This window comes from Mya arenaria, chromosome 17 (assembly GCF_026914265.1).
Source record: "Mya arenaria isolate MELC-2E11 chromosome 17, ASM2691426v1".
NCBI classification, from domain to species: Eukaryota; Metazoa; Mollusca; class Bivalvia; order Myida; family Myidae; genus Mya; species Mya arenaria.
In genome coordinates, this window is record NC_069138.1 from 1846134 (window position 1) to 1860860 (window position 14727).

At 33.6% G+C, this 14727-nt stretch overlaps 1 protein-coding gene across 1 annotated transcript; it reads left to right on the forward strand.

Moving 5' to 3' along the window:
• Positions 1 to 8921: 8921 nt before the first annotated feature.
• On the forward strand, positions 8922 to 14623 carry LOC128223738 (monocarboxylate transporter 14-like). Its single transcript, XM_052933102.1, has 6 exons — positions 8922 to 9175; positions 11586 to 11791; positions 12009 to 12152; positions 12633 to 12780; positions 12970 to 13649; positions 14024 to 14623. Exons 1-6 carry the CDS (start codon positions 9159 to 9161, stop codon positions 14179 to 14181), a joined length of 1353 nt encoding a protein of 450 aa, XP_052789062.1. The 5' UTR covers positions 8922 to 9158; the 3' UTR covers positions 14182 to 14623.
• Positions 14624 to 14727: the final 104 nt, after the last annotated feature.

Genomic DNA, 14727 nt, shown 5'->3' on the forward strand with positions numbered 1-14727 from the left:
TAGCTGGTAAAGGTCTAAAGGCATTAAATGCTTTGTTAGTGAATGTCAAACCTTTTATACTTAAGCCAAGTACTATTGTTTCAATATTAAATTATGGATGTGAGATATGGGGGTTTAGTAAAAATAAGGAAATAGAACGTATACATTTGAAATTCTGCAAAACAATATTGCATGTTAAAATCTCAACTTGTACAGCAGCTGTGTATGGCGAGCTAGGTAGATACCCCTTGTATATTAATAGATATGTTAGAATTATCAAGTTTTGGTGTACAATATTAGAAAGTAATAATATTATTGTACTGCGTTTATATGAAAGTATGTTGGTTGATGTTGCAAGAGGTAAAAGTAATTGGGCATCAAATGTAAAGACTTTATTAGTTAATGCAGGTTTTACGGATATCTGGTATCACCCAAATGGCACGAATGTAAAATATTTCCATGTATTATATAAACAAAGATTGATAGACCAGTTCAAACAAACATGGTTTAACTCTGTACATATTAGCCCTTTTTTATTTATGTATAGAGAATTAAAACATATATTTGAATTTTCAGTTTATTTGGACAATGTACCGAAAACATACCGCATTGCTTTTATAAACTTAAGGTTATCTTCACACCCTTTACGTATTAAAACTGGCCGATACGGCAATGATATAATAAATCATGAGCAACGGTATTGTTTAATATGTGGTTCTGGTGATTTGGAAGATGAGTATCATTTTGTCTGTATTTGTAAAACATATGAAAATATTCGGAAAAAGTATCTTTCGAAAACCTACTATGTAAAACCAAGTGTTGTCAAATTCATTGAACTTTAACAAAAAAAGTTAATACTAATGTTCTCCTACGGTTGTGTAAATTTATTCATGAAGCATTTGCTATACGTTTTTAATAGTGTTAACATTGTAGTGCAATAATAGAAATGGATTTAAATTGTTCTTTGTTGGATGAATAACGTAGCAGTCCAACCTCTTTTGATATCGTTATTTAAGCATACATATGTGTAATAATTTTCTCGTTCATCTATATACTTAATATGCAATTTATTGATTAGAAATGGTTATGTCACGTGATATATAATGTAAATTTAACTTATCATGTAACAAGAAACAATATGTTTACGTTACTTAATAAATATGTTTGAATTTTGAATCTTGTGTTTAGCCATATATCCTACCTATTTAATCACGTATGATTATTATATTTTGAATATGATGCAAATTATGGCCCTTTATTATTCAAATAAGAATTTCTGATTGAGATTGTGCATGTCATTACATATCAATACATCAGCAAGTTCTTTTTGCATTGAAACCCTATACAGGGCTTTTCAATCTACTAATTTTGACCAAATAATTCAGATTATTATCAAGCGTGAAATGCAAACTCAGGGACTTTATTATTTGACCTAAGACTCCTAATAAAAGCGGCGAAATCATCGAGCTCGCTGTAAGGAAATATGTTATTTTAACCAGTACATGGCGGCTGGAGTGGATGGACGCGATGGGGCTCCTGTAGCGCCTCATGCGGAGTCGACCTGCAGAGACGGGATCGCAGTTGTGACAACCCCTGGCCGTCCCAGGACTGCAGCGCCTGTAATGGAGACAACATCAATTACAGAGTGTGTGCCTATGCTTTATGCGCAGGTATGTGAACAAACAGGGCTCAATGGTATGATATCAGATAGAGAGAGTAAACAGAGTGTGGAAGTTTAATGGTGCATGTGCGTTTAAACTGGATCTTGCTGATCCATGTAGTTAATATTGTTATATCTATACGAATGTAACGCAATCTATCGAGTAGAAAGTTTATTGATAAGGGTTTTGAAATCTCTGCTTGTAGATGGATGAAAAAACTGGTCCGACTGGAGCTCTTGCAGTGTCACCTGCGGACAGGGGCGGAAACATAGACACCAGACATGCAACGACACGATGGGGACAATGTTAGAAGGAGGATGCATCGGAAACGACCAGGAAGGGATGGAGTGTAATATGAAATCCTGTAACGCTATTGTTCTGTTTTATTATCACGCTCTTAAAAACAAGCTTATTTACACAAATTAGAAACTAGTGTATGGGGATGTAACGACAAACAGAGGTGGTGGATATAATTCATCTAACGGAGTGTTTACCACTCCTAACGAGGGTTTGTATTTGTTTACATCGCAGATCTGTCTTAACGTTGCAAACGCGTATACAGGAATAACAAGGAAGGGACACTGCTTCAGGCGTCAACATTAAGAGTTGCAAATTTAGACACATGCAACACTTTACAAGCTGCAGTGGGACTTCGCGTTGGTGAACAAGTCTGGGTCCAGGGAACAGCAGAATCTAGGCTCTTTGAAGATTCTCATCATATATGTAGTTTTAGTGGGATGATGTTAAATTAAACCGCCGAACTTGCATATTCGAACTGAAATAGCTTTTGAAAGCATGTCTTTCTATGAACATATGGAGTCCATAACGTAGCAGTTTCGCCAAAGAATATTGGATTTTTTATTTATAAGTATGCTCGATTACCTGAAACAAGTTTGGTTAAAGTTAGTTGGAGCTTTATATATAGCATATTTTATAAATAATTACAAAAGTAAATCAGTATTAATTTATTGAATCATATGATAAAATTACACGTTTGAATGTTGTATAACGTATATCTTGTTATTAATTAAATCCATGTTCACTTATTCACAAATGTAGTTTATTATACGCCTGTCCATATCGTGTCATATGTCATAAAATGTTAGAGGAAGATAACGTTGTTTAAACAAATGCTTTGCGAAATTAAAGTTTTGTTCTTCAAGATTATTATCATAGTTCAAAATTCACTAAGACATTCTGACCTTACACCGCTATCTCCGACACACATATCAGAGATTAAGTGAAACAGTATTTGAATGTGTACTGGCACAAGTGAATAATGAGGTTGGCCAAAATAGCCACTTGCGAAATATATGTGTCCATGTGAACCAGTAGGATTGATGAATCACCTCTCTCGTGATTTTGTATTTTTTCGTTATCATTTACCTTGCTTGAGCCTTCTCAAACATTCATGATGCAGATAACAAATAGCATACGCCTACTGGATATCGACTACATGCCCTATACGTACACAAAGTACCAATACATGGATGACGTAGAACACACGAAGCAGACCATATGTTCACGTGCCTGTACATGTAGCGTTTAACAACCTCTCTGTTGGTCATATCATACTAGATGGGTAATGTATGGTGTCTAATAACGCTTTATCTCTTGCTTATGTTTGTCTGAATGTTATGTTAAATGAACATAGTTTAAGTTAAGTCTACATGGCTTGTCCCTGTAGATTCCAATGGCAGATACATAATTGATAAAATACGAGCAAATTTATGCACAAATGAATAAAGACCAGTGATATAAGACTGCTGAAAAAATCAGATCGCAGATTTTTGTATATGAGTTCACAAATTGATGTTTTATGCATTTTTCCTAAACCGTTAATAACGCTTTAAGCCATTAAACATGTTTGAACAGAAATATGAAAATCTGCGTTCTGATATTTTGTCAGCAGTCTTATATCACTGGTTTGCAGATATTTAGGCAAAAATGGCTCATTCAAAGACAAAAAAAATCAGGAAAAAAAGTTGTCAAAACGGTAAATCTGTGAGAGTGCAGCATAAAAGGTTTGAAGTGGTTAGCAAACTATTGACAAACATACTTACATGAATTTCGAGTCTTAGGTGAAATATAATTATCATAATCTACAGTTACAGAATAAAACAAGTATCTGTCTAACATTTTATGATAAATAAGTGGAATAATAAACTAGAGACATATCTTAATAAACTACAAACCATATACATATTATTATATGATAAAAGTTATCATAACATGTATGTCTGTCTTGGCAAAAGGGATTATGGAGCAACATTTCAATGAAGTGTTATTCTTCTTATTATGTTTCTGAAACATCCAAGGTTGTATTTTAGAGTAGGTAAATGTTTACATCATTTCGTACATAACAAATCCAAACTTATTCAAGTAAAGCAACAAACCTTTTATGTTTGACATTTTGTCATTTTAATCACTCATGGAAAGCGGGGATTTAATCAATATATTTTTCAGAATACATGAACCCAAGGGAGTTTTAATCATAAAACCATGCTGTTTGATGTCATCTATGATTATGCAATAATACATACCGTTGACGATGCATATAAACAGCTTTTTTTAAATATGACCGAGTAGGCTTTATTCTAATCTGGAGTTTCCAAAGTGGGATGATATATAGCCACATAATTGTGCAGTAAGCAAAACTTTATAGTCCTTTTTAAATTGACTGTTGTGGATTTAATTGTGCATTAGGTGTATATTTTTACTAAGGCTTTAATATGTTGATCGATGAATGGTTAGAATTAAGTTTATTCTAGTAGAAGAATATATAATTATATATTTTGTCTGGTCGTTCGAAATCTTTAATTATGACCTTGTTTTTTTTAATTTTGAAACGTACTTTTAGATATCAGTATTGAAATATGTCATCTGATATCAGTATTGAAACCGAATTTCAAATATCTGATTTAAAACACGTCTTTAGATATTTGTTTGACAACATGTCTTCAGATATTTGTTTTAAAACGTGTCTTTAGATATCTGCATTGAAAGATGTCTTCAGATACCTGTTTTGAGACAAGTCTTCAGTTATCTGTTTTGAAACTTGTCTCCGGATATCAGTTTTGAAACAGGACTGTAGATAAGTGTTATATATTTGAGAAAACTACGAGCTTGAAACCGAGAGAACCACTGCGGAGACCTGTTAAGGCTACATGTGTGTATTAGAATATCACTTTCACTTTCTTTAAAAAGTTCTCCTACTAGGAACATTATACTTAGACGTAAACATTTTCGCTTCACAAACTATATTTATCGTGTCGATGTCGGACATCAAATTTATCAGACCATGACGAAGCTGCGTTCAGTATTTTTAGTCACCGCGCCAAAACACATTCTTTAAACTAAATACATGAAACTTACAGCCATGACTGCAACATTGTGCAATATGAGTTCAGGTTTGTATCGTTTGATATGTAGTTTTAAATTTTAATGTCAAGGATAACAAAGTTGAAAAAGTAGTCCATATAATTATACAAAGTAGGTCTTATTAAATGTTACAGAATGTCAATCAAATAATTCAAACTACAGGGGCATAACCAGGATTTGGCGTTATCGATGAAACCGTGCACTACCTACTCAACCGGAATTGGTTTTCATGATTTTGAATCGCGTTTCTGAAGACGAGTTATCCTTTTGTTATTTTATAAAAGTGGTTAATGATGAATATGGGGATGCGGTGCATAAGTGCAATAGTTCGATAGACATAAATACGAACATATATGCAATATATGAATACATTTTAAGCATAGAATAATGTATCATGGTTATTCCTTTTGGAGAATTGAATTTCAGAATGTATCTTAAGGCCTGTATAAGGTTATTTGGCATCATCGTTATATGTAACTTTTGTTTAGCCTATTTAAAATTGTTGCCATGAAATTGATGTGAAATTGTCAAAATGATTATTTGGTCAATATGGCCTTTTGATGAAAAATTTGTTTGAATGAAGAACGAGAGTGAAACAATGATTCAAGCGTAAAACAAATACTTCATATCATTTAAAAAACTTTTAAGTAATTCTTTCTTACTCATTCTGTAAATAAAACGACTCGACTGTAACCGAAAACATATTATCAAATAACGTCACAATTACGTGGGAAAAGAACAACCACTTGACATCACTTTTAAATGTAAAATTAAAATACTAGTGGCAACGCAACATTTAACATATCGTGAATTAACACTTTCTAAAATTTCACTTACTGTACCTACCAACACAAAATAAACAATAACAATATATATTCATGTATATGGTTATGCAATGAATTCCGATCCGAACATATCCGAAGATGTTGCGTTCATCGGATGATATTCGCAATTGCCGAACGACAGTTCATTTACGGAATGACATTTCAGGTGTATTTACATTATGTTAAATATCATTATTCAAATCAGTTTGAAAGAAAATATAATTTTATTTTTCATTTTTTATTCAAGCTGATGCTTCCTCAGAAAATATTAAACGTTTTAGCTTTTTATTTATTGCAAAATATTTTAACTAGTGTTAGGTTATGTGAATAAACACTGGTTCAATCCCTAAGTAAACTCGTGTTCAAGTATACTCATGTTTCATTGACTGTCCAAAAGCGTAGATCTCGTCATGTATTGCTAATGCCCATTTGATGCGGTCGTGATGTTTGTACCTTGGTTTTTTTGTACAGTGTAATGTTCCTTGGGTCCGTTCGCTATCTGGATAACTTTATTTGCAAGGTCGATGGAAACTAAGTTTCATCTTCTATGGTGTTTAATCCTGTTCCTGGGCATCCATCAACAAAATGTCAATAAGTTTAAAATTAAAGGGGCTAGTCACCAGATGATTCATAAATCGGCAAATACAGTATTTCCTTAAAACAAGCCTAGAATAAATGTGAGATAGTAAGAGGCCGATGATACATGTATGTCACAATACATGGTTAGGATAATAAACGCAACAACCATGTTGCTGAATTTCCTGTGTGTACCCGTTTGAAAGGTATTCAATTTACGTAGAATAATTGGGTTATGACAATTGTGTAATATGTTATAAACACATGAACGTATAAACATTAGTTTTAGAATTATTTAAATGATTAAATAATTTAAATAATCAATAATGCGAAATGTTTGGAAACAAGTTCGTGTTACAGGGACACCCTTGGGCTACGGTGAACCTTTCTGATTACTGGTGGGATTCTCCTAAATATCACACTATCGGCATTGCTATAGACGCCACCTATTACATAGAAATCGAGGCAGCCAACAAATGTGCAAAACTTGTGCGATGTTAGCGCTATTGGGATCGAAAATGAAAACATGACTTTTGTGGAAAACGAAGTAAACACCGGCGGTACTGACAGAGATACGCTTTGTACAGCCATTAAGAAACTTGCAGCAAACAAAGCCTTTGTTTTCTTTGCATTTGGACTAGCAGCAGCACACTCATGTGTCACGGCGTTCGTGGTATACGTGGTCGACGCGCTTCAGGATTCCGGACTGTCTGAAACCAATGCTACGCTGGGTCTACTTTTATTGAACCTAGCAGGCATTATTGGACGGATTCTCTATAACACAATTTAAATATATAACTGTGTTGACAGTTCCAATAATTGCATGCATAATCGTAATTTTATCGCAGCTCGGATTAACACTACTTAAGATAATTTCAACAAATTTCCTGTTGTGCATATTAGCGGGGACAGCAATTGGAATTTTTGTGTCTATTTTTGGTGTGGTCACGTTAAAACTTGTTGGCATTGAGCAACACGCCACTGCAATGGGACTATGTTTAAGGGGATAACGAATGCCTGTTTGGGAGCATTAGGAGGTTATTTGATATTTTAGGCCTGATATGATTTTCTATGCATTCAGTTTGTAGATTGTGAGGACTTAATGTCGAGGATAAAGATGTAAAGAAATCCGTAGACCTCGTTGACACCCATTTAACATCTCAGGGTTCTTTGAAAAAATGCTTCTATGTGTACGTATATACGTATACATGTGCGTGTCATTAACATTCTGGTAAATGATACAGGTATTCGTGGGCATTTTCAGATGTTCCGTTATTTAATGTACCCCCTACTATTTCGTTATATTTTCAACGGGTTCAATGATGACTATATATAGATGATAATATCATGTACACCCTGCTTAGGCCTTTGAAGAAAAAAAAACTGTTCATTTACTTCCGATTTCATTTGAAATAAGAATACAATAAAAATTGCCATTGCCATAACATTAACTGTAATTTATTTTCAATAGTTATTTACATATACTTGAAATTAATAAGCAGTACCTTTTCCGGTAATACCTAAATAGCCAAGCATCAAAATATAGCATTACTGTCTGAATTAAAATGCATATTTTTTTTTATCTGATATCTTCATTGGTAGTTATCTGCTTTTCAAACTGGATGCGAGACAAATCAGGATCTTATACGATACCCATTCTGCTATCGGCCTCCGTGGAAGTCCTCGCTATCATTCTACTCTCAATAGCACAGTTTTTCTGATCGAAAGATCTAAAGAAACTATCAGCGACCAGAAAGATTTCTGTTGTTTATAACACACGAATTTAAGTGGCGCTTAGATAGGTTTGACGCCACTAGTTACTAGAACACTAAACATAAATATATGAGAGACACACATAGCACTTACAGAAACACAAAGGACAAATAAGCAATAAACACAAACTTATTTAAAAAACAACAATATTACCCTGTTATGTTAACCAATGAATAATGAACGCGTTACAACAATCGACGTCTTGCACAGCTGAACTGTTACAACTGTATGCAACAATGTGCTCGATGTGCATACAGATGTTTATATCTGATGATTGTGCACAATTGTAATCGACAAGGGACAACAAAATACTGCAAATGACATCAGTAAAGATAGTGTCATTTACCGTTTGAAAATTACTTTGCAAATAACAATGTTCGCATGAAGATAATGGTGTTACAATTAATCGCGTATGAGGATAAGTACATTACAGATAAGGCACCATTTTTCGAGTGATTTTACCTGACATGGGCTACCGAAACTGTGTGGAGTATCGGTGTCAAATTATACTGTCCAAAGTTGCGAAATTCTGAATTTCATCAGAAGAACAAATCTGAAACGCTATCGTGTATTCATTTAAAATAAATGTTTAGATCTCCCTTTAAACACCTTGCAATGATCTGCTAACCAAGTGTGAATATTGCGTGTCATTCTAATATATCATGGAAAGCGATGTTTTGATATTTATTTGTTTTCAGAATATTTAAACGCAAGGAATGTGTGATCATCTAATCATGCTGTTTAATTTTAGCTCTCATTGTGCAGTATTTAATACCGATGCATATAAACTGTTGATTTATAAACATGTTTTAGTTTATTTTATTCAAAGCTGGAGTAGTATATGCTAGGATGATTTATAGCCACTCAATGAGCGTTTAGCGAAACTTTGCGATCAGTTATGCGTTAGTTGCTTGGGACGTAATAGTGCATTAGTGGTGTATTTCTATTTAACAAATACTTAAAAATGTGTCTTGATGAAAGGTGAGAATTAAGTTTATTGTAGTTGTAGAATAGAATAATGTATTTTTTCTGGGATTTTGTGATATTTTATTATGTTTTTATATTTAAATATTGAAACGTATCTACGTGATCAGTTTGAAAAATATCTTCAAATTCAAATTTTGAAACACGTCTTCATATATTATCTACTTTAAAACATGTCTTCAACTATTTGTATTGAAATATGTCTCCTTATACCAGTTTTGAGAAATGTCTTGCAATATCTGTTTTGTAAAAGGACTTCAGCCGTATCATGTCATACATGTCTTTCGATATCTGTTTTTAACATGTCTTTATATATATGTAATTAAACATGTCTTCGGATATCTTGTTCAGTATTTTTTTTATCTTTTTATTATTTAAAGTAACTCTTACATTGTACAAGAATAAGGGTTCATGACTCAAAAACGCCATTTGATCGAATGCCATTATTTCTTGCAGTGTACGTAGTGAAAGTATCCAATACTTTTATCAAAAACATGTTAATAATATTTGAATAGCAAAATGAAAGAAATCGTGTAGAAATTTGGAAATATTTTGCGATATTAGTTTATGATTGAATAAAGTTCAATGTCATCGCTCATGACTGTATAGAAATGAAATGAAAACCTGTCGCCAAATTCGAATATTTTGCGATTTTTGTATTGAATATATAAAAAAGTCATTCAGCCTTAGCTAGTGGAATAATGTGCACTATAGTTAATTCACAACTTTAATACTCATTCTGTGCTCCGGATATTAGTTGAATCGTTCGTTATTGCAAATGAAAAACGAAAATTGTTTCAAAATTATTCAACATTGAAAAGTGACTTTGCAACCAGCAGTCACTAAGTCGGGTTGGTTTTATCATAAGAAGTTATTTGTGTTTGTTTATTTTTACCATTTGTTTCTGGTTGCAAAAAGAGCAGGGTGGTGCTAAAAGATACCTTGCTATGTGGTACAGGATATTTTCAGATGATAAATCCCCGTATTGTATGACACGATTTGTATTGCTTAATGATGGTATGGTTATTAGATCGCGGTTTTCGTAGGCATATACTTGAATTAATTTTCTGCTGTAATAAAATGAATTGTTATTATAATGAAGTAATAATCTCTTTTGCAAAATGCAAAGTAATAATAAAAGTTAAAAACAATTTTAAGCGTTAATTATTTTTATATTTATACCTTGGAATTACTTTAACGGCAAGTGACAAATTTCAGAAACGATAACGTATTTACTTATTTTATTCACCTTAAATTAAACACATCACATTGGTTCAGCCTACTTGCACATCGGCTTTGCTTAACAGACAAATCACAATAACAAAATCAAAATATAAATCTCTTCGTTTCGTGACAGTAAAGTCAGTGTAAATGCATTAGTTGTGCATCGTCAGTTGAACTGAAATTAAGATTGCTGATGTAAAATCGTAATTCGCTTATATATGCATTTGTATAAAGACCGAAGTTAACAAGTTATAAGGACGGAACGGTTTAATTAAAAGTGATAGGTATTAGAGGAGGTTTGGTTTGAAGAACCGTTTAACTACTACTGAATATAAATTATGGAAACATTTGGGTGCATTAAGGGCCTTCCACATTGCAAAAACTGATGGGGAAGTTAAACCATTAGAACGTTTCCAAAAGTCATGTTTAATTTAGTTTTGGGTAGCGATCTTTTTTGGGAGTAAAACATACATTTTTGTGATATTCCTTGGGAGTATTAAGGAGTTAAACAAATTTTACATTTTTTTCAGATTTTGGATCAAAAAGCTTTACATTATTTCGGAAAGTCTTTCGCCATTATTATTTTGTTTTTGCGTAAAAATATTCACGGAATACCTATTTATTATCATGAATAAGATGGCGACTTGATAAGGAGACACCCTAGGACTCATTTTGAAATATGGCAAGGGTTTTTTGAGGGCAAAACTATATAGTCATATAGCAAAAGAAACGTGTCCCACCTGTTCACCAATAGTTTTACGAACCAAATTAGCTTGAAGGACTTCTGACCTTATGATCTTTTCTAGGAAATTGATTTGAAATTTGGATAACGGTTTCTACTGGGAACATTTCAAAGATCGAACGATAACTTGAAACTGTCCAGCGATTGGCCGTTGAATTCAGTGTCGTTTTTACATAATGTTCAATTTTATAGGTGAATCACTTTAAATGAAAGTTTTGTTTTATTTTCCATCGTTTTCTAGTTGATGCTCGTTCCGATAAGACTTACAGTTTTAGTTTGTATGTATTGATAAATGTTGGGACTAGTGTATGATAATGTGAACAAATACTAGTTAAGCTCCTCAGTGGAATCGTATTCAAGTGATGCTATGTTTCCAAGTTCCATGGCGTAGATCCCGTCATTTATTGATTATGTTAATGTGAAAACCTGTTTGTGTTTAAGCCGGTGTCAGCGTGCCCATCAACGAAATATGTATGTGTTACACAGATGGCTAGTCTGTACAACTGCACTCCTCGCGAATCTGGTAGTGCTGGGCGTAATGTTCTCGATGGGGACATTATTGTCAGATATCACGGCCACATTTAACGTTTCCCGTACCGATGCTGCACTTGTTCAGACCGTGGCCATCGTTGCTGGTTTGTGTGGTGGTGAGCTTCATTTAATCATTTAATTGAAATATTGACTTTCCAGTTATGGCTTTTTAAATAGTAAATCAATGGAAACTACAGCGTCAAACGTAAACAACAAAAAATCATACATACATCAATAAATAATTGTTAAAACAATTGCATTGGCATTCTCAACATCCGAAATCAGAACTTGATTCAAGAAATAAAGAAAAGGAGTATTTCTTTTATGTTCCAGGCGTCTTTATCGGAAGCTTGATACATAAGTTTGGAGAACGAAACGTTGCGGTTTGTCTTTCCTTCATCTTGTCTATAGGAGTCGTCATCAGCTATTTTGCTACATCAGTACCTTTTCTGATGATATCGATTGGATTACTTGGAGGTAGGTGGACAAAGGGAGTAGGCTACTGAGCTTGTTTCTGTAGTGTTTTTTTTTTCACCTAAATATTTTAATCAACATTTGATTTTCTTCTAAGATGGTGTTTGTCCGTGCACAGTACAGGTGTTTAAAGGAATAATTATTAACGCTTTATACGGTGTTTTTTTCTTCAAATAAGTTAAATAATTAGATTGTTTCCCCGTGGCGCCCAAACGTTGACATTTTTAAAGAGAGTTCCCATTTCATATAATTGTCTGAAGCAACATTTTTGAAGACGACAAACCTGTAAATAACAAAAATGATCAATGAGAGTTTTACCTAAATATTGTTTTTATTTATATGTGTGAACAAGGATTCGTATTAAACAATTTTAAAAGTCTGACTAGTAGTCTAGTATTTTGTCATTACATAAACATAAATAGGGTGGGAATAATATTTTAATAAAATTGTATAAATGTGTTTTCTCCGCTGATTTTGTAAAAGGTACTTCAGGCGGTGGTATTTACATTGCCGCTTCCGCAGCGACCGGTCGGCATTTTCATGGCAAACAAGGACTATTTTTTGTTTCCGTTGTAAATGTTGGATCAGGCATGGGTGGAGTCATTTTCCCATACTTCTTCAATTATTTGACGTAAGTGTTTACCTTGATTTAAACAAAAAACATCATTTTGACCTATACACCTGTACTTAATCAACGTATATTAAGTGGATTATGACAATCGTGTTATGTGTTACTGCCACATACATAATTAAACATTTTTTTAGACTTTTATAAACGATAAAAAAGTAAACATTTCCAACTTGTTGTTTTGTTTTACAGGGAGAGGTTTGGGCCACGGGGAACATATCTGATTACTGGTGGGATTCTTCTTAATATGATACCATTTACATTGCTATGGAACTCCCCGATTACTAAGAAACTTACGAAGCCAAAACACGAGCAAAACGTGTGCAATGATAATGCTATTGAAATGGAAAGCTTGACATCTGTTAAAAGCGAAGTTAAAACCTGTTATGCTGACAAAGATACGCTTTGCGCAGCCTTTAAGAAACTTGTTACAGACAGAGCTTTTGTTTTCTTTGCCTTCGGGCTTGCAACAGCATACTCATGTGTCATGGTGGTTAACGTGTTCGACGCGCTTCAGGATTCGGGACTATCTCAAACCAATGCTACACTAGGTCTACTTTTATTGAACATATCAGGCATTATTGGACGCATTCTTCCAGGCACTTTGATACAAATAAAATATATAACGGTGTTGACAGTCCCAATAATTGCATGCATAATGATAATTTTATCACAGCTCGGAATAACTCTACTTAGTAGTATTACTACAAATTTTCTGGCATGCATATTAGCTGGAACAGCAATTGGAATGTTGATGTCTTGCTTTGGTGTGGTCACTTTAAAACTGGTTGGCATTGAACGACACGCAAATGCAATGGGAATATGTTTAAGTCTCTCCGGGTTAACAAATGCACTCATGGGACAATTTGGAGGTATGTGAACTTTTTGACCTGATATAATTTTCTATTTACCCATTTTGCATAAAGTAAGAAGTGAATGTCAGAGATAAAATTCTGAAAACATCCAGAGTCTTTTTTATCATCCCTTTAAAGGTTGTTGTAACACATTTAAGCAATTCATTCGCTCCTGTTTTCAATTGAAATGAAAAAGAAAATTACAAATTGCCATTTCTATACCTGTATTGTTTCTGTAATTGAATTAACAAACTAGATATAAATAATCAATACATGTTCAGGTAATACCAAAATTACTAAGCATTTTTATTTAGCCTTATGTTTAAACGCTGGATGAAATTAAAATCGTACTTGTTAATTGGATTCCTAAGTGGAGTGAACCTACTTTTCAGGCTGGATACGAGACAAGTTAGGCTATTATACGATTCCATTTCTACTATCGGCCTCCGTGGAAGTCCTGGCGATCATTCTCCTCTCAATAGCACAGTTTTACAGATCGAAATATCCAAAAAGACTAACTGATGAACTGAAAGATGTCTGTGCATTATAACACACGGTTTTGATTTGCACATGCACTCGTTTGATGTCATTAGTTACACTTGGATACTTACACGGAACATCAAAGTATCCAAGAACGTACTTGACAAGCTCGACCAAAAAAAGCTATAAATGACACACGTACCATTAGCACTGTTTTCCTTATAGTCAAAAATCGTGTATCATTTAAATTCAACGAGTCATAGTTTATTCAAATGCATCAAGGCCAAAGGCTCATGAGTATCAATCCATGGAATTCATAATCCATATAATTATATTAAATGATATCAATCGAACGTTGGGTCACAATATACGTGAATACATATGAACTCTAAGATCAAGCCAACGGGAAAGAATACATGCTTTACAGGTACAATAATATAAGCGCTACAAACGTCATGCAAGAGGCACAATGTTGTAAGCAACACACATGCAATAAAAACAATGAAAATCGCCGTTGTGAATCGCATCGACACTCTCAAAACTCAGAACTTCTGAGAACAAAATAAAGTAAAGCTATTTTGGTTTAACCAGTATTTATTGCAAAAAAAAAACATTG

What these genes read in the sequence shown, in the direction of transcription:
- LOC128223738 (XM_052933102.1), top strand. An exon ending in CGTTGCTGGTTTGTGTGGTG is followed by an intron (nt 11,792 to 12,008) that starts GTGAGCTTCATT and finishes TTTATGTTCCAG; the next exon opens with GCGTCTTTATCGGAAGCTTG. An exon ending in ACTCATGGGACAATTTGGAG is followed by an intron (nt 13,650 to 14,023) that starts GTATGTGAACTT and finishes CCTACTTTTCAG; the next exon opens with GCTGGATACGAGACAAGTTA.